The sequence below is a fragment of the Limulus polyphemus genome, unplaced genomic scaffold (assembly GCF_000517525.1).
Source record: "Limulus polyphemus unplaced genomic scaffold, Limulus_polyphemus-2.1.2 Scaffold1618, whole genome shotgun sequence".
Lineage (NCBI taxonomy): Eukaryota > Metazoa > Arthropoda > Merostomata > Xiphosura > Limulidae > Limulus > Limulus polyphemus.
Window position 1 is genome coordinate 203,404 of NW_013667228.1, and position 21,438 is coordinate 224,841.

General features: G+C 33.5%; 1 protein-coding gene across 3 annotated transcripts in view; it reads left to right on the plus strand.

The window, feature by feature from the left end:
* The window catches only part of LOC106464315 (SH3 domain-containing kinase-binding protein 1-like), a 98,454-nt gene that overhangs the window by 49,284 nt on the left and 27,732 nt on the right, over window positions 1-21,438 (plus strand). For all 3 annotated transcript variants that reach the window (XM_013924446.2, XM_022392013.1, XM_022392014.1), the window contains 4 exons: window positions 1,492-1,558; window positions 9,265-9,452; window positions 13,926-14,079; window positions 17,607-17,897. In XM_013924446.2, coding sequence (XP_013779900.1) covers window positions 1,492-1,558; window positions 9,265-9,452; window positions 13,926-14,079; window positions 17,607-17,897 — 700 coding nt within the window. The remainder of the gene's footprint in view (window positions 1-1,491; window positions 1,559-9,264; window positions 9,453-13,925; window positions 14,080-17,606; window positions 17,898-21,438) is intronic.

Consider the following 21,438-nt stretch of genomic DNA (forward strand, 5'->3'; position numbering starts at 1 on the left):
GACGGCTAGCGCAGATAGCCCTAGTGTAGCTTTGCGCAAAATTCAAAAACAAAACAAAACAAACATTCCCACCTGCCACATCTTCTCTTTCAGAAATTGCCAAAGTTTTAATCTATCAAATGATGTATTATTTTACATTGTTTTATGTACAGGTAATTGTCTCACTTACAGTTCAAACTTTAATCTCACTAGAAAGATAGCGGCAAGCTTAGCTGAATTTTTAATGGCTCTTATCACATAGTTAGAAAACCAGACAAATTATGGTAGTTATGAGACATTGTCTGCTTTTTATGTGTTATTATTCTGTGTTCTTAGGTGCAATATTTAGTTAAATAAAAAATGATTAGTATATTAAAAAAGTAGGATTAAGTTTCATTGACACTTGACAGCAAAAAAAACAACAGACAACCCAGGTAAGTACTATATTTTTTGTTTTCCATGTGTATTCTTTATTTATTATTGTAAAAGTAAATAAAATGTACAAATTAGAAACTTTGGTGAGATTATGTAAGAAAAATACTTCTACTAATAAAAACTTTTCTCAAGGTATGCTCACAAGCAGTTCATGAGTAGCCTGTGCATTATGTAATTCGATTGGGTAATGTGAGCTACATGTTTGCTGAGTGATTTACAAATTGTGTGGTAGGGTTATTAGTTAGACATGGTTCAAAGGGCAATAAAACAATAACATTTAAGTAGAAACAGATGTATACTGCTAAGAGCTCTTAGCTATTTAGGATAAACAAGTGTAGTTTCATGTTACAATTTGAAGTCATTCTGGATAGACAAAAAGGGTAACTTAGATCTATTTTGTATTTTTTATGGTGGTTACGAGATCATTAAAATTGACCAACTTCATACAGAGTTAGGGTAGAGAATATAACAGGTAAGATATAAAATGTTACTGAAAAAAAATGTTTGAAATTTATTTATGAGGTTTTTGAGATTATGCAAATAAAATTTAGCAATTTTTGAAGGAAAAGTATTTTAAATTTTAACATGAAAATCACTTTGCTCTCAGAAGTCAACACTTTGACTCCATATGTTCATGAGAAATTCCGATTTTTTTGTCTATAAAATACTTTGTAATGCTTACTGAAAGCTTGTGAAATTTCATGAAAATACACAAAACATGTTAGAAGTTATAGTATGGAAACCATAAAGGTCAGTATGGAATCACAAACTCAGTCAATTTGATCTAGCATGTAGTGAGAGAGTTTAGTATTTTACACTGAAAGTAGCAGAAGGGAATTTAAAATATAATGCATGAAATAGCTTTAAAATGGAGTAAAAATTGAACATGAGGAAATAAAAAATTAAGTTTATAGTGATGTGTTTGTAGCATGGTTATAAACCATTTAGTAACTGAGCATAGGTTTTGTAGATCTTTTGAAATAAAAAGCTAGTCTATACAGTAACTTGTTTATATGAGTTTTTACATCGCAAAGTCCAAATCCTGCTTTTATAAGTTTTTATTTTACTATTTTTTAGAGCCCTTATCAAAAAACACCCAAATCATCAACAGAACCAGATGCCCCAAAGCTACCTCCAAAACCAGGTGATTAATCTTAACATAAGTTATTAATTTGTTTATAATTTTGGAAAAATTTGGTATTTCACATGTTGAAATTATTGTGAAAATATTAAAAACCTTTTATTTTACATGCACCATAAAAATCCTTATTCTGAGAATCTGCATCGTGTGAAAATTGATTTCTATCGCTGCATTTTTTGTTTCATTTTCTGTTGATCAGTTTACATTGTCATTGTATTTTAGCTATACATAAAATAAAGCAAGTCTTTTTCAGCATCCATTTGCTAATATTGTTTTGAATGAAAACATTTTATGATATATATATGTAATTTTGCTCCTGAAATATCTGGTGTTATGAACACACATTACATTTGTATTATTATTATTTATTTTTACCTTATTTAACTGCATAACACTTCATTTAACTGTACTGTTATTACCATAATAAGTTAAGCTTGATAGAGTACTTTATTTTGTTATCCACAGTATTGAAAAATCACATAAGATCACAAAAATAGGGTATATCAATTAAAAAGACTGAGTAACCTCATGCGCATACAAAAAAGTAAACCCATACTTCCTTAAGTCCACAGTAATTTTTCAATAAGCACTGGAATTATCATACTATATAGTTATCATTTAAATTGATTGCATAAAGTGAAATTAATGCTACAATTCAGCTTCTGTGATAAAATATATTTGCAGTTGGATTGCTCAGCAAAAAGTTAAACAAGATAAGTATTTGTTTTTTAAAGCTATTTAAAAAACACTGTTAAATTATAAGAAAGATAGTTAAATATTTAGTACTTTTTTCAGAATCATGTCAAAAGACTTCTTCTTTCATATTTCTCAACCTTCAGTCTCGTCTGAAACAAGTCATATCCTGCTAGAACCCATTTCCTTTCAAACTTTAAACCTCTTCTTAAGTGGGTCCTTGCTCCTTTACCAACCACTGCCCTTTTCCTTCTGATGTATCTAGAAGCTTTTTATCTTGTAGACTTGCTTTGCAATGGCTATCATGATATGAATATTTTCCTTTGATTTCTCATAAATACTCAAGCTGTCCTCCAGTTGAAAATTTACAATATTGTATTTTGTCAAAATGTTTCTTCTTTTCTTTTTTTTCTTAACTCTCCACCATTCCTCAAATAGATCAACTTTCTTTGTATTTTACTGTTAAAACCTTTATTTTTCCTAAGAAGCTTTCACAGAGTGTACTAACTTCCCAGTTTTTCTTTACCATAGAAATTTTTTATCTTATCCTCATTTGGTAGTTAAGGGAATTAAGTAGTAAAGTGTACTTTGAAGGATGAAAGTAATCTTGAAATGTGTAATATTTCATGTAGCAATATCAATTCACTTGATGCACCTTCATTAGAAAAACAAAAAACAATTTTGTGCAAGTAATGTTTCTTGTAACTGTAAGGACTCACTGTGGATTTTTATATCAGTGGAAGAAAGTTGCACTTACATACTGTATCAGGACACACTAATATACTCAAGGTTTTGTACGTCTAAAAGAAATGGAAGTATATTGGATATGCTTAACATTTCATATGATGATATTTAACCTTGTGATGTATATATATAAAATAAGCATTACAGTAGAATTAAGTAATTAATTGTCATTGTTGGCATTAGTTGTCATCTTAAAGTCATAACAGATAATGCCTGTGGTCATAGCACCTAAATGCGTTGGGAATATTCCATCTATCAGACAAAATCCAAATACTGATGTTAAACTAGCCAGCAGTCATGGAAGATCAACTAAGGGTATGGAGCTGAGTGCTTACACCCACAACATCTGCAGCCAGTTGTGGGAAGGCAATTACCTTTAAATTCTAATACAACCTTAAAGTAGAAATGAAACCACCCTAAAATTTCTACATTTTAAAAAATTCTCTATCTCTGCTCTTTTATTTACAAAAAGATGTTAAACAGAACTAAAAACTCTACCTTAATAGTTCTTACATTCCCAACCTCCTCCCTTTCTCTTGAAGATTTGTTTAAGTATAACATGGGAAAGCTGAGACAAGCCCAGCTACTTGAAATTAGTCTTTCTGTCCCAGTATACTGAATTAAATTCTATTTACAAAGTTAGCTACTTATAAACCATGGATAACCAGGAGTAATTAACAACCTTTAATTTCTCCATAAGATATTTTCCATAATCAAGAGTTTTTGTTTTTTTTACTATATTCATACTTATTATATAAATAAGTATAAAGAAATTTTTTTAATTGCCAATCTTTATATCCATTACCTTTCAGTTTATTTATGAATAATCAAACATTATTCATAAAAGAATTGCTATTGTTATGGAACATTAAAAACCTTTTTAATTAAGATATAATAATACCTTTTAACAGTTTAAACAGAATAACACCACTGGGGTAGGTAGACCAAGGATGGAAAAATCAAATTCCCTTCTTTTGTCTGAAATAGTCAACCATACTCTGCCTTCTCCAAGGTTAATATCTATATCTAAATAATTTGCATGAACATCATTACTATTGCTTTTTTCTATTGTAAGTTCTTTTGTTTATATTAAGTTTAGAAAAAATTAAACGTGTTTATGGAAATTAAATCATTCATATGACAAGAAAGTGCAGTTGTATAAAACAGGATTTAATACCTGTTTCAAAAATGAGTTTTCATAGAAGGACAGATACAGATTGGCTATGTTTGAAGAGAAATTAGCTCCCATTGGAAACCCACTATTTATTTATATACTTGTTCATTGAATGTAATATAACTATTGTAAATACAAAAACTCAACTATGGAATTATCAGCTCATTCAATGTGAGATTGGTCATTATGTGAGTCAATCTTCTTCTCCTGATGTTGCCCATTTTCCTCCTGAACATACTGAACCTGTTTATGATGACGAAGAATTTGACAACTTTTTTTTCTCCACCTGGTTTTGCTGTATCTTCCTGTGCAGAATAAGCTAGGTTTAATATGTCGTTTTTGGACATGATTTCATAGGTGTGTTCTGTTTTATCCATTTTCCCAATTTCTTATAATCTTCCTTCCTTGTTACATGATGGGCTTTGGATCAGTTTGCTTTACCCTACCATCAGGCTAAATTTCCATTTATTGAGATTCTCAACAGTTGGAATTGATTTTTGCCCATGTTGGGGGCATACCCTGATCATCCTGTTTGTTTATCCCTTGCCCAGTTTTCCTTATTTAGTCTTACCCTATCAACTCTCCTACGGTACTTGTTCACAATCCACCTTCTTTTCCAAGGCACTCCACCTAGTTCCTGAAGGTTTTCTTTGAGGGATGCCCTCTCCCAGATTACCTCCACATTGGCACGTTTATCTTCATTGGCTCTTTCCATAGACACGTGGTTTTTGGGATCTTCTGGGGAGAGACACTATATTGTCCCAAGTTTGTTTACCACCTATTTTACCTTTGATACTTACGTATGGTTCCTTTTCTCCACCAGTCTATTTTTGAAGATATTCCTAAGACTTTAGAATCCCATGTGGAATCAGTGAGACAGCAATAGACCCTTTCATCTTTGGTTGATTGTTTGTTTCATTCAGAGCCTTGATAATCCCTTATTACTATTGCTCTCTCCCAGCCCTTACCAGTTCCTATCTCTGGGGGTTCTTTCATTCGTCATATTATTCGATGCAGATGAGCATGTTGCCAACATCGGTAACTACCCGCTGGTTTCAGGTCCAGTGGGGGCTCACTTGACCGATTTTGTTCCCCTTTGGTGAGATTTCATCACAGATCTTTGGGTTGTGTATTATCCAAAGGACTTGTCATCCACTTCCTTTCACGTCCTTCGTTATCTCAGGTACCCATATTCTTTCCATTGCCTTGGGATCCTCCCACCAGTCAACATCTGAGCCAGTACAATCTTATCTTCCAGAAAGCTATCAAACCTGTACCTCATCCTTCTCCAGGTTTTCATTCCAGATTGTTTATGTTACCCAAGGAAACCAGGAATTGGCAGCCTGTGATCGATTTGTCTCACCTCAATCAATTTTTGGTTCTGCCCCACTTTGCCATGGATTCTTTCCTCACCCTTGGGTTGTGCTTTTTCTCCAGGTTTATAGATGATCAAGGAAGGTTGAACCACATTGATCGTGGGGTATGTGGGAGTTAAAGACTTATGAGATGCGAAAAAAATTTTCGTATAGAGGGTAGCACTGAATGAGAATGGCTATATCTGTGAGAGAGGGTAAGTACCTGTTGGAAATATATTTTCAGTATAGGAAAATTATAACTTTAAAATCACTATTACTACAGATACAAGGCAATTTGTCAACTTCTGTTTTATTAAATTCTTTAATGAATTTTTTATAGTTAAAGAGAAGAGGTGCTGTGAGGAAAGAGAACTCCATGACATCTGCATATTTGTTGTTTGAGTCTTATCTTTGAGTATGGTTCACTGCTCCTGATACCACTTCTGCTCCTCGCAATGATCTTAACTTCTTAGAATGTCTTGTTAAATATAAGAAAGTGAATTTGAACCTTTCAAAATCTGTCAAAAATTTGCTGAACAGTACGGTATCTCAATGAGGAACTCGGTGGTTTAGCATTTTATAATTCAGCTTTATCCACAGAGACAAAACAAACAATGGTAAAGACACTAAATGAAATGTAGGGCATAGATGAACCTCCAAAGTGCATCCACCTGATTATCAGGAAGTCTGAGGACATGTCAGTTCAATATTTATTCACAAAGAATACAACAGACTTCTTCAGGTACCTCAAAATTCCATCTGAATTTCTGGATTATGACCCTGAATCATGGGAGCTCGGGGAGGACTAGAGGGAGATACTGGAGGGAATTTAACACTTGAATGTGGTAAATGATAGTGCCACAATGGGTGTGGCCCTCACTGAGAAGTATTATGCCATCATAACAAAGAAAGAAGAACAGTAACAATTCTTTCTTCAAGTTGTGCAGGATTATAAAAGTCACTTCTCTAACAACAAAAAGGAAACAAGAACAATTTAAAAGAGATTAACCACACCAAAATCATGTAGTTATACTATTGTACATGTAATAAAATAGTATACCTTAAATAGATCATTTATAATGCATAAATATGTTTTTATATCACATAGTACATATGGTACCAAGCCACTGCAGTTTAGAACTTCAACCTCATTGAGCACCCTCTAAATGTGGTCCAAAATGGATGAAGTTTGACATTTAATGTTTTTTTGCACATTGGAACAAAATTAGGGGGTGAGAGGTTTAGAATTTTAACCTGACATTTTACTTATAAATAAGTACCACCCTGTTGTTACACTTATATTTTCTTATGAATATTTAGGATTTGTGTTAATTTTATATTTAAGCAATATACAATACTGTGCAAAAGTGTTAGGATAAAATCAAAAATTAGATTTCAGGCTACTTTCAAAGAATGATGGAAGGTAAACCACAGGGGAAACATCAAAATATTACTAATCTTCATGTTTAGTACAACAGAAACTTGGTGGAAGTGCTTGAGTTCAGCAAACATTTAATATTTTGTGTGTCCCTCTTTTGTTTTAGTAACTGCAGACAGTCTTTCAGGCATTGTTGCAACATATTTAATCAAAGTGTCCTTTGGGATTTTACTCCAAATGTCTAATACACTCCCATAAAGTTTCTTTGGAAGTAACTTTTGATTTGTCAAGTTTTTGATCTTTCAAATCCCAGATCTGCTCAGTTGGGTTGAGATAAGGGCTCTGTGGGGACCATTGCATCATTTGGATGACTCCAGCATCTTCTTGGTAGTAGAATCCTTTACCAATAATACGCAAACCACTGAATGTACCATGATGGGTCAGTGTCTGATGGTACTTAAGCTGGTCCATTATTCCATTTATTTTGCAAATATCTCCTGTTACCTCAGCAGAAAAACACCCCCAAACCATTACACTGCTTCCCCCATGCATCATGGTAGGAGCTATGCACTGAGGTAAGTATCTTTCACCTTTCTTCTGCTGGATGTACAACCTATGGTTTGAACCAAATATTTCAAACTTGGACTCATCTGTCCATAATACCCCTTTCCAATCATCAACAGTCCAGTTTTTGTACTTATTAGCAAATTTCAGTCACTTGACAATGCTTGGAGATCGAAGTTAAGGTTTTTTAACTGCTACATGACCAAATATTCCATTCTCATTGAGTCTTCTTGATATCGTAGATCTGAACACTTTTCTGTCATTTGGTACACGATCGTTTATCTCATGCTTGAGATCGGTGGCAGTCTTCCTTCTGTCTTGAAGGCTGCATAAATGAAGATACTTAACATCAGTATCATTGAGTTTAGGTGTTCTGTCTCTTCATTTCCTATTTTCAAATTAACCTGTCTCGGTCTCACGATCTAGGGTGTACTTGACAGTGTTTGGGGAGCATTTCAAGTCTGCAGCAATTTGTTGGAGAGGCCAACCAGCATCACCAAAAGCTTTTATGTGAACTCTCTGCTCTACTGACAATTCTCTACGCTTTTTGGGCCATGACATGATAACAAAACTTAATATTGAATTGTTGGAAAGGGTTCAGAGGAGGGCTACTAAGATGGTACATGGGATGTAAAGGTTGTCATACGAGGACAGATTAAGATCTCTGAAATTGTTTTCTGTTGAAAAAAGAAGAGTTAGAGGGTATTTGATCGAGGTCTTTAAAGTATTTAAAAGAATCAATAGTGTTGATGCATGATTTTATTTGTATTTAATGGCAAGAATATAGGACAAAAGAATACATTTTGGCAGGGTAGGAGTCATCTTCAACTAAGACAGCTGTATTTTTTGCCTTCAGATGTTGTGGAGGCAGTAAATTTAAGTGAGTTTAAGGGAAATTTAGATAACTATATGAATAATAAAGACTGGCTTTGAGGTTTTTTTTTTTAATAGTTTTAGTTCAGTTTAGATGAGACAGCCTAGATGGACCAACAGGTCCCTTGTTTTTTTTAGTTCTTAAATTTATTTTAATATTTCAGGAAATTATGTTAATTTGCATGAATTATTGCATTATTTACTATTCCTTTCTCAGTTGTTGATTCCTCTCAGTAATTTGTAAGATAATTATTCCATTATCCTACTATGTACTAATTCTAGGTTATTTCACTCTAGTTTTACAAAGTACTTCATTATGTAATTATGTATACTTTAAGTTTTTTTTATTGTTGCATCTAACTTTGGTTGTTTTTGCTGGTTTGATATTACTTTTTGTAGATCACAGTAAATCTATATCCTTGTATTCCTTTTCTTGTTACACTATAGTTTTAGAAAATAAATATTTTTTTTATTTCAACCAGAATTCTAACAAAATTTTATTTTGTACTTGTCATGTTATTGGTGGATTATTATAACTAATAAATTATAATGAAGTTAAACCTTTTAATAGTATGTAATGGAGAAACAAGTTGTGAATAGGTTAGAATTTTTAAGCAAATTCCATTAACCTAAAAAAGAAAAAACAGTTTTAATATATTAAATAGAATGCTGCATTTATTTTACTGATGTATGAAATATAAGGTTTTGCTTTGAACGGATCTTCATAAACACATAACTCAAAAATATAATAAACTTACTATTTTAACAACCCACTCATTGTGGTTTTTTTATAAATAAGTACAATTAATAACATGAAAGATTTTTTTTTGTGGAACTCGGTTAAAGACAGGTTCATATGTATTAAAAAATTAATTATGTTCTATATGTTTTTCCCTTCCATTCTTCTTTATCTGTTTAATTCATTTAGTGAAGGAAATGGTTCGAGTTCTATTTTCTTATGAGGCCCAGAATGAAGATGAACTAACAATGAAAGAAAATGATATCATCACCATTGTAACAAAGGAGTTAGTAGATAAAGGATGGTGGAAAGGAGAACTTAATGGAAAAATTGGAGTCTTTCCAGACAACTTTGTAGAGGTTATAAAAGCAGATGAGGTTAGGTAATCTTTTCTATAAAATAACCTTTTTATTGCTACAAAAGTTTTTTGAAGAACAACTCCCATTCTCCAGTTTAGAAAATGAGTTTAATGGAAAACTAGTTTCAAATTTAGACATTATCATTAGAATAACAAAAATAAAAACTAAATTTAATAGTTAAATAGGAAGGTATGAAATAGGAATATTACAAAAAAATTTAGATTTTGAAAATAAAACTTGAAGAGAAGTATCTAAAGAAACTATTAAAAAAAATTGAAGACTATAACAGGTAATAGTTTGTAATTTGTAACTGGAATGAATGTAGTATGTTTAAAAGGAATGCTTGTACTTTGTAATACAAATTTATATATATATGTATATATATATAAACAGTGAAGAACATAGTGAGATACTGGAATAATTATATTAATTAAACATTTAACATTAGTGTTTTAAGGCTCATTCAAACAAGAAGTATCTTTGTAAATTAGTGACATGGTAATTCAAATTCAAGTAAGCTGTTTACTGTTGATGTATACACAACTATCAGTAACACTGAAATATATTAAAGCAAGCTCATGGAATAATTAGTATGTAAATTAGTGAATACATTTGCCAATATATCTTTGTGCTTATTAGTCATGACCTGTAATTAGTATCTACAATAGTTAAATGATATGTAGTATAATGCACAGATTTACGTATCTTCCTCACATCTGCCAAATAGACTTGCCTTCCACTAGCCGTGAGGACCTTCCATCTAATTTAATTTGATTTAACACGATTTTGCACTACTGGTTGATGAATAACCATGCAACAAAGCCCTCCACCAATAGGAGTGTGACACACCTCAATGCACAGTAACTCCCCCTGTGCATTTGCATTTGTGTAAACTTCATTCTTCTCCTTGGCATTGTATTGATCAGAGGTGTTTAATTTTCTCATCTGAGATCAATTTGTTGAGATTGGCATCAGTAATGAAACTTTTAATCTGGTTTTCTTTGACCTTTTTATTAAAAACTTTAAATTTTTCAGAGACAATGATTTATAGTTACTCCTAAATAAGTGGTGTGGTTCGCACTTAGGCCTTATTTCTACTATGGCTCTAGGATCCTTGTTTCTAAATGTTGTAGATTACCACATGTTCACTGGGCCTTCTACTCCCATTCTGTCAGAGGAATTTCTTTCTCTCAATTGGGAATTAACTATTGGAATGCAACCTTTATCAATTTGTTTTGGGTAGTACCTTACCGTTTGTGAAATGAGTTTAACCTTCCTTTCTCTTTCTCTCTGTATTTCACTCTGAGGAATGTTTCTTTCTTTATATTTTGCTTTTTGTTATTAATTTAACATGTCTTTAGCATGTCTTTTCTACTTGTTTGTTCTTGGAATTTGTATTATTTCCTTTCTCATGTCCAAATGCCTCGTCCCCCCCCCCTTAAAATTCATGACTTGAATGCGAATTATTAACTTTAAGGCATGTGTCATATTTTACTTTATATGCATGCTTTTGAATAATATGCCAAAGTTGATTTCATTATTTGTATAGATGCAAATGTATGTTTTCTAAGTAGTAAAAATAAATATTTACAACTTTATTTTTTTGTTGATCATTTTTTATTAATCAGCAAGTCATTACTCTGTCTGCCTGTATCCATTGAGTTTCTCATATTCCTGCAGACAATTGTGGATTAATGTTATGACAAAGCCTTAGTCATTCTTTTTCAAACATCATCTTCATTTGAGTTAGGTGCAGTATGCCACAGTTGATACTATGGTAGTATAATAGCTATAAAAGACAGTTCATGTACAATCCTGCCAAAGAAAAACAGCAACAAAAATTTCAAAATAATAATTATAAATTATCTTGTTTTTCCTTTGAGAAAGGATTGGATGCAGTGGTTTCATTTGGCAGTCTTAGCTCTCGCTTTAACTTCCGTTTAACAGACGGCATAATACCTTACCAATTCTTAAGATTTTTATGAAACTAAAAACAAAACGATGTTGTCAAAGCAAATTTCTATGATTACAATTAGCATGTGCTTCAACGTCTTGCACTTGGCATGATCTATTGGAGGTCAGGTAACCAGACACTTCAAGGAATTTCATTTTTGACATCATTAATTCTGCTTTCACGACACATGACCACTTTCAAATTCCTTTTATAACCAGAAGATGATCTAAGGAGATCAAAACGTTGTTACTTCTTTCCTTCTTTCGGCTTCCATATTTGCAAATATCCAATCACCCCATCGTTGGCTGGTGTTGCCTCCCAAGTTATACTTACCCAAAATCTGCATCAAGCCAGGATAATTGAAAGTGCTCATATCAATCCGCCCTCACTATAATTGTGCCCACTGTAAGAAGGGTGTTCTGCAACACTACTTGAGCTGTTTTCATAGTAAGTATGTATGTATGTATGTATGTGTGTGTGTGTATATCTATCTATCTATCTATATATATATTCACTCAATTATCTTATACAAACCAAATATATTCCATGGACTACCATCAGAGAAGTGTTCTGTCCACTTCTGTGACTCGCATTTGTTGGCTTTTAAAAAATAGGGTCTCATGGTCACCCATTGCACTATCTCTAGTAAAAGACCTTTCTGGACTGAAGAACCATTGGTGATCAAGGCACTTTCCCCAGGTATTCCCTATGTAAATTTCCCCCCTTCATCAAATGGAGCATGGGAGATCCTTGCCACTTATTAGTTCCTAGTTGCTGGGATGGTGGATCATGGAGAATCCTCACCACTTGGATTCAACCACAGAGGCAATAAAAAAAAGGGAATACCTATAGTGTGAAAAGTGGAGTTGTAGTGACCCTGTTAATGTTGTACAGTTCATCCATCATAAATATATGTATATATATATATATATATATCACTCATGCCAGTTGTGTTATTCTCCTGTATTCTGAGCGTGTTCAGTACAATTGAGAAATGCACACTCCATAAGACTGTGCCTTCCTCCTTGAACCAGAGTGTTCAGTGGACTTGAGGTGTGCACATATTACATATAGGCCAATAATACATAATATGATGCTCTCTTCCTGCAGATTAGAATCTCTTCAGTTGAGTTGAGAACTCTTCATAAAATACCTATAATGTATACATATCTGATGTCCTCTTCCTGCATCCAATATCTGTTCAGTAGGGTTGGGATGAATGCACTTTATACTGGTCCATACTCCATTACTATACTCCCTCTCCCTGCAGCTGGAGTCAATCTCATAGAATTTAATGGTAGAGTTGAGGCATGCATACACTATACAAACTCCTGATGTATCACTAATGTGCCCTTCTCTGCAGCTATAGTCTGTCCCGTAGATTCTGATGGTAGAATTGAAACATGAACATTTATTATGTATGTAATGTGCCCTCCTCCCACAGCTGGAGTCTGTCTCATAGAGTCTGATGGTAGGGTTTAGCTGCGTGCACAAGATATGGTCTGAATGTGCCCCAACCAAACTACACATATTGGCTGTCCATCAACTTGGGTGCAAGTACTCTGATGACCATGTTCACATTTCATCTGTCCCTGCAACACAAATTTGGTTTCTTTGCCTCTTCAAATTTTCTTGTATGGGCAAAGAGTATACCCTGAATTAGATGATGTGCAGTTTCCATGGGTGTGCCCTATGGAGCTCCTGCCATTGGGTGTCAAACCTCATGGGACCTCCTTTCAGCATTTTCTGAAAGGAGCTTATCTAGGTAAATTTTCCCCTGACCCCTCCACCATTTCATTATGGAATTCTGACTAAATCTGCGTGAGGTATTTCAAAAGTTAACACTTTCCTTATCTGAAAATTTATTTCCAAAAGATACCTCTTCACACATTCCCACCCATCCTACCCATTTTCATTGTACGTTTTCTTTCTTGCCTCATCAAAGAATGAAGATTACACAAGTACAGATGCATAGGGAAAGTTAGAGTGCATGGAGGTTTGTCACCCTGCTATTGATGGAAGGCTTTGTTGCATTATTATATCATCATGCTGTAATTCAATCCCCATTAAATCATATAAAACTAGGTGGGAGTTGCCTCTAGGCTAGTGACATGCAAACCTTTTGGGCGGATGCATGAGGAAAATTTCTAAATTTGTGTACTGAGGTATCTTTTGGAAATACATTTTTAGGTAGGGAAAAAGTTAACATTAATGAGCTTTCTAAAACCTCTAATGAGTTCTCTCATTGATAGATAGTAATATTAGTTCATTTTTGTTTCACAAGACATGATGAATATAATGTGGTCAATAAAAGCTAGTGATGAGAGTTAATTACTGTTAGAGGTGAATTTGTTGTGTTCATTTCAGAAACAGTGCATGAAATTCCTATATCTATCTATCTATCTACACATATATATATATATATATATATATATATATATAATATTTATGTGTATATAATGACAGTCCATAATTTGTGATTGAACATCTTTTAAAGTAATTGTCATCATGTAAATTACATTCTTACTTTCATTTAGACTCATTCAAAAAAACCAGATCGCCCAGAAAAACCTAGTGCTCCACGATTGGACACCCCCCCTTGTGTAGTAGATGACTATCTAACATCAGAAAAAGTGACTAAAAAGGGTACACCTGGTTCAAAAGTTTCTCCTCCTGCCATACCAAAAAAGGGTTTGCCTTTTTTTTATCTTTCTTAGTATCAAATATGATAGCTTTTAGTTTATTTTTGTTGCTAAATTTGTGTCTAATTGATGAATTAAATTGCTGTGTTTGATTTTAATGTTAAATTCACTTAACTATTGAGCTTTCTTTTTATGATACTTTTACTGAAATCTGTTAGGTCAAATTATAAAATCTTGCATAAAAGTTTATTAACCCTATGGCATCTGTTTGGGGGCACCCAGTTCTGAGGGAAAAATTACATCACTGTGTATGAGATTTGCATGCCACTAGCCTTGAGGTAATTCCCACCTAAATTTGCATGTTTAATGAGAACTGTGCTGGTGCATGATGACATCATAATGTGACAAAAGCCCTCCACCACTAGAAGGGCGACACAACCTCCATGCTTATTATCTCTCCTTATGCACTTGTATTAGTGATGACTTCATTCTTCTCCTTGGCATTGCATTGAAGTGTTCAAAATTTCTTGTCTGAATTCAATTGGAGGAGACTTGCACTTGTTAATGAAATTTTGATTTTTGTTTACTTTGACTTTTGTTTCAAAAGCTTTAATATTTTATCATAAGTTCTCAAATGATGGTGGCTTAAACTTAATATTGTGTGAATGATGATATTACACACACACACACACACACACACAGAGGCTTTATTTCTACTATGACTTCTGGAGTGTTGTTAACTGTCAGTGACATTGTAGCCATTGTTCAAAGTGTTGTAGATTATTATATGCTCATTGTCCTCCTCCTCTCCCATCAGCCGATGTTCTTTCTCCTCAGTCTGGAATGATTTATTGAACTACAAATTTAACCTTATTTGGTTTGGGTAGTGTCTTACCATTTGAGGAATGACCTTAACCTCCCAATCAGTTATGTTCCTTTCCTTATCTTTCACCTGTGTCCTTTAATATTTCTTGTTTTTTACTTCATAATCTCAGTTCTTTGGGTTTACCTTGTCTTTTCTCCCTGCTTTTTATTAGGGTTTATACTATTTCCTTTCCATAATAACTCCTCCCTCACACCCAAATGTCTCGTCCCCCTGCATTCGTGGCTCTTTTTGTCTTGACGTGTAGACATTTTTTCTTTCATTTTCATATTCCATGTCTTTAGGATCTATTTGGCCTGCTTGGAAATAAGGCCCTTTTTTCTATTTAACTCTCTGGTTTCCCATTTTCACCTCTTTGTCTTTTTTTCTCACCACCCTCTGTATTCCCTCTCCTACCTCCACTTTATGTCTGAGGCACTTCGTGATGCTCCTGAGGAGTTTTCTGTAAAATTTTGTTCCTTTCTCTTTGGCAACTTAGCCTGTTCCACTTCTGCTCTGTCCATCCTTGCTTTGTTACCCTGATGTTGGGACTCGTTAGATTGGGCTGTGTTCCTCTTTGCTGTACACTTCCTCCTTTTTATATCAGCTCATTTTCTTCATCCAGACATCTTTGTTGGTGTTTATTTCTCTCTGGAAACCTGGACTGACATTGGGCAACCTCAGTCCTCGTTATCTTTCCAAGTTTTTCTTCTATCTCAATCTTGCCCCTAACTCGTGTTCCTTGTCTGGATTAGTCTACTCCTTACCTTTAGATTCCAGGTTCCAGGTCTTCCTCTTTTTCTTGTCCTCCCTCTACCAGACATCTAACTCATTGCTCTTTTTCTCAGTGACTATCATGTCACATCCAACCCTGTGACAACCCATCTCTTCCTCTTCTGCTGTTGGTCTCATTTTCTGCCAACAATCATTTTTAATTTCTCCACCACAATCTCTATCCTCATTTCTCTTCTCTTCACTCATGATCTCTTTCTCACCCCGTTTGCAGTTGACTGTACACTTTCCTGACCCATCCTACATATGTTTTCTACATTCTATCCATCAGATTCATATCTTCCATTTTCGTTAATCTTCCCTTCAACATAGCATCAACCCATTTTGTATTCATTTGAATCGTGGGGACCTTTGCTTATCATACTCATGGCCTGGAGCTGGCATTCCTTTTCCTGGATGATTGACTTCCTTGTTGCCCATTTTTGGATGGTATCCTCTTCTCGCACCCCCTTTTTTTTACAGGAGACTATTCAGTTGGGGTGGCTTGTCATGAGATCTAAGTCTTTTCTCATGCCAACTCAATATTTGGTACTTGTGGGCATTTTCTTCGTGTCTTGCCTTAGCCAACTTCATTTGTGTTCTCTTCACCTATAAGCTATGATGTATCTGGTCACCAGGATTTACACTTCTCATTCTTATCCTATACAAGGGGTTCTTTCACTTTGGGGGGACTCTGACTTCCCTGAAACCCCTTATTCCCTTGAAGTATGCACACATGCACCTCTTCCAGTGAATTCCAAGGGATTCTTTCCTGGGTTCCATTGTTCTTGTTTGTGTACTTCCCCACTCCTCTCCTTGAGGTATTGTCATGGTGACTGGACTGTGCCCATACTATTTGCAGCATTCCCCTACCAACTCCCAAGCTAGATCTCTCTCTCTCTCTTCACCAAAGCTTTCTTCTCTGATTGAGGTGCATCTTTGGACAAGGATGACTTCTGACATTTGGTCACAGGATGAGCATTCACTCCACATCTAAGTACTTGAACTTCTCATCAGGCATGTTCCCATTCCTACCCCTACTGGTGGATTACTTGATCATGTACCACTCCAACATTTATATGATTGTTTTCTTACATCAACTATCCAGGAGATATCTGTTTCAGGACCCTTTGCTTTTGGACATTTAACCTACTTTTCTGGTCACATTTGGTTTGTCAAGTTGCCTATTATTTTGCTGGGATCTAAGAACTTGGTGGTGGACTGCCTCTCTCTCAGCCGGTAAGCATTCTACCAATGGAATGGTCTCTACAACCCCTCTGTAAAAAGGTTGTAGCAAGTGCTCTTTGACATACCCATATCTAGAAGGTTAACTAGTTAAATATCAAACAGTCACTCAACATTGTTATATCAACGGGTTGAACAGTTAATAAATCTGAATAGCACCTTCATCGACACACTGTTAAGCCATCAGAGCTCAGATGTGGAGAGGTTTCAGTTTCCATTTCAGAGATTGTTTGTTTTGGATTTATCACCTACCTATTCAATCCTATTTTTGATTGATACATTGTTTTTTGAGACACCTTACATTCTTTAGGGATTTGACTTTGAATAAAATATTTTTCAAGACAGTTTCTTCATTAAAGTGGTACTTTCATCCAAAACTCAGTTGATTTTGAGTTTGGTAGTTAGTGAAGAACAACACTTTGTAGAGAGTTTTCTTCAAGCTTTCCTCCTGGAGGTTTCATTTGATGTTCATGTACATCTGTTCTGCATCTTGGGGAGCAGTTTTCGATAATCATATATTCCTCTCCCTGCACCAGAGGATTATGAGAGAAAATGTGACTTTTGCCAGAAAAACTGTATATACTATATTTAAGCTTTTAAGTATTTTTCTGATACAAATTATAACTTAAGTTTATATTTAATATTTTATTTTATTTTGAAGCAATTTTGCTTCAAGTATGTTTTCTTATTCCTGACAGAAGAAAAGCCAGCTCCACCACTGCCAGGTAAAAAACCTGCAATTTTAACCATGAAGAAACCACAAAGATCTTCAACTCCTTCAACCAAACCATTATCATTATCAACCCAACCAACTTCTTCCACTGTAATGATGGCTTCTTCTACTAGTTCAGTTCCAGGAACAAGTCAATTAACCTCACCATTTTCACCTCCTTTGTCAGACTCTTTACCCAATGGTTCACCAACGGCAGAAGAACATTTAACTGATGATATGAAAGTCAAATGTCAGCAAGAGAAAAAAGAAGGGGTTGGTTAGTATATATATTTTATCTCATTTGTTAATGTCTTTAAGAATGGATATATATATAAATAATTTAGAAAATTAATACTTAAACAGTAAAGCAAAAATTAAAAGGAAGGACTACATTAAAAACAGTAAATACAAACCTGTGATAAATTAAGTTTTAATGAACAAGCTCAAACAAAAAAGGACATTGAAGACACTGCAAAGATTAAAAGGATTCCTCGGATACAGGCTATAATGTGTGATATTAAATATGCCCTGGCTTTTGGAGGTGACTGCAGAAATAGGACCCACATTGCAGTAGGGATACACCATCTACCAGTCTAAATGTTCGTTTGCTAGTATCATATATTGAGGAAAAGAAAAGAAATTCGTCAGTAATAAAAAAAGAAATGATACAAGTTAGGAGATCAAGATATGGATGCTCAAGCCCACAATGTCCCACATCTATATTGCACTTCACTGCATGCAGACAGTTGTGGGAGGGTGGCTGCTCTCCAAAGTAAGGGAAAAAAAAAAAAGAATAAGGGTCTACCACTGGAAGGTAAGATAAACTTACATCTTGATGTTAGCATTCCAGCCCCCATTGTAGTAGTAAAGTCCTAAACTATTAAGTTAATTAGTAGTACAGTACACAAATTATACTAACATAAAAGCCCAACCAAGTTATCTAAACCAGTATAACTCTCAACCACCACCCATTAAGTTTACTCGTAGAGTCCACTGTAACTACCAATTTTCAGACTTTACCTCAGCCTTTATATGCAATAAGGTGTTCAGCTGCATAAAAATAGTGCCGAGTTGTTTAAACAACTTTATTAAAAACTAAAAATACTTATCGGAAACTTCAAGCAAAAACTTCTTTATGTTTATTTAATACATTTTTTTTATTTATCACAAAATACTTTCTAAATTTTACTTAATGTTTTTTATTAAATTCATTAAGTACTAATTTTTTCATCTATATTTCAACATTAATAATGAAATATTGTAATTTATTACAAATTTGACAAAATCTGAGTAATTGTGAAGTTAGAAGAATGTGGCACGTTACTATTAAAATAATGAAGGTTGTATATTGGAAAAGAAAATATATCAATTCATTAATAGAACAATAGTGTCATCTTTTTTAAGTACTGGAAGAAAGAAAATTAACCTCCAAGAATATAAAAGATATCATATATTAAGTTTCTGTATTTATAATAATTATGTTTTTCAATAACCAGGTATTTAAACAAGTAATAGGAGTTCCAATGGGAGCTAACTATTCTACTTGTATTGCAAATTTATACATTTATTTTTATGAGAATAGGTTTATTGAAAATTCCATAAACCCAGAAATTTTTGCTTTAACTTACATCACAGAAATTAAATCTTTCAATGGAATTGTGGTATATAGTGTCGTTAAATCAAATGTTTCAATATTTTTGCTTCTTCACATTTATTTAGTTGTTCTAAAATGGGTTGATTGTTTTTATCATCCAAAATGTGTGTTTCTTATTATTACTAATTATATTTTAAATTTTATTAAATAAAATGTTAAGTAATTTATTTAATAAAATGGCTGGTTGTTTAATAATTGTTTTCACTGAACTAGAAATAAATAAATTTAATTGGAGATTTATGTTGTTCAGGAATAGCTTAAAGAAAAGGTATATCTACAAAAGAATTTGTTTTAGATAAAGTTTTTATAACTTTTAATGAAATTATTAATCACCATATCTTTGAATTGGTTAATAACTTTAAATGTTTGTATACTATTGATTTCATTTATCATAATTGATGCATAAAGCCTTTTACAAATAAAGCCAACTTACAATTAGCTTTATCAATTGGAACTATAACAGAATTTTTTGAAATTCTTGAATCTCATTTTTTAATTGATGAAATGATAAATCTATTTGGTATTTTTTTAATATCTTTAATTTTAAAATACTTCGTTAAAAAATCTGATTTTCTGTGTACAAAAGACTTGTAATGTTTACTAAATATCTGCTAATTTTGTGAAGATACACAAAATGTATTAAAAGTTATAGTATGGAAACAATAATGAGTACAAAATGGTTACAAGGTTGGTCAAATTGATCAACATTGTAGTGAGAGAGTTAAGTGCTGGTGTCAACAATCTACAGTATGTGCCAACCAGTGAAATAGCTAGCTTAAACAGAATAAATTCTAGCATAGAAATGTTCGCTCTATACTAAAGAGAACAGGCCTTGATATCACTGATCAATTCCTAGAGACAGAATGAGGTTACCTGTATATGCTTATGATCACTGACTATTCCACAAGGTTGGCTGAAGCTTATTCACTGGTCAAAATGTCAGCATAGTTAATTGGTGATTCATTGGCAGAGCACTGGATATCCAATTTTGGATCACCTTAAGATATCCACACAGATCAGAGAGCTAAATTGAAATGCACAGATTGCCTGACCCCCACGTCATCTTACAATTTAATAGGATAGGTAATACAGACTGTAAAGTATGTGCTTGCTAAGTTTCTTAATAGTGATGAAAATAACTGAAAGAAATGCCACACATCATGATGGCATATAACACAACTGAGCACAGATCAACAGACTGTTCACCAAATATGTTCATGTTCAGGCAAGAAGTCTTGCTCCCTATAGACTTGATGTATGATACTCAACTTAGAGCAGATATTATACAACGTCCACAAGAATATGTGGAGTAGTTTAGATCTGCATTAGTTGATGTACATAAGTCTGCAAGTCAAGAGTTAGGAAAGACTTCCATATATCAGAAGGAGGTGTAAAAGATGATCAACCATCTGTGTCTGTATGTTACCAATAAACCTCTTATAAAATGGCTTGAGGAAAAGACCGCTGAGTCAGAGAACACATGTACTGTTTTATCTCACTCTGTCATGATATAAAAGACTGTTTAGAGTTAATATTTCATGATTTAGTTTTTTCTTATAATAAGAGAGTTATATAGTAGATAATTATTGGAAGTTGTGTTTATAATTCATTGATATTGAGGCTACTGAACGTCATGTGAAATTTACTAATGTCAAGGATATAGAGATTTCTAGAAGGTGAGCAGACAATTAAGTGATAAATATATGAAAAATGTGAGATAAGCAAGAATAGCAGAGAGACAGAGACAAGAAAGTAAAGTCACAGGAAGTAGAGTTTTGGTCTGAGAAAAGTTAGAAAATGTAAAGTTAACCATTGTAGGAATGAATAACCTAATAGTTGATAGGTTAAAATGAGATTAACAGTTTTCTGACATTTTAGGAGAATAATTTGTCTCACCAAAGGGTGTTCTAAAGCAATTGAACTTGCCTGTGTAGACTTTGACAAAATGTAGATTATTATTTGAAAGTAGGCCTAAATACGATAAAGCAGACGAGTATCGGAAGTTCATGATACAACTGTGGTAACTCAATGACAGTGTCAGTGAATTATATGTCAATATTGTTATAATAAAAAAAAAAGAAGAAAAGGAATAAATGAATTACCCACTGCTAGTGTTTAAGTAAAAATAGAGAAAAGTAGTTTGACTTGTCAACTGAAATTAACA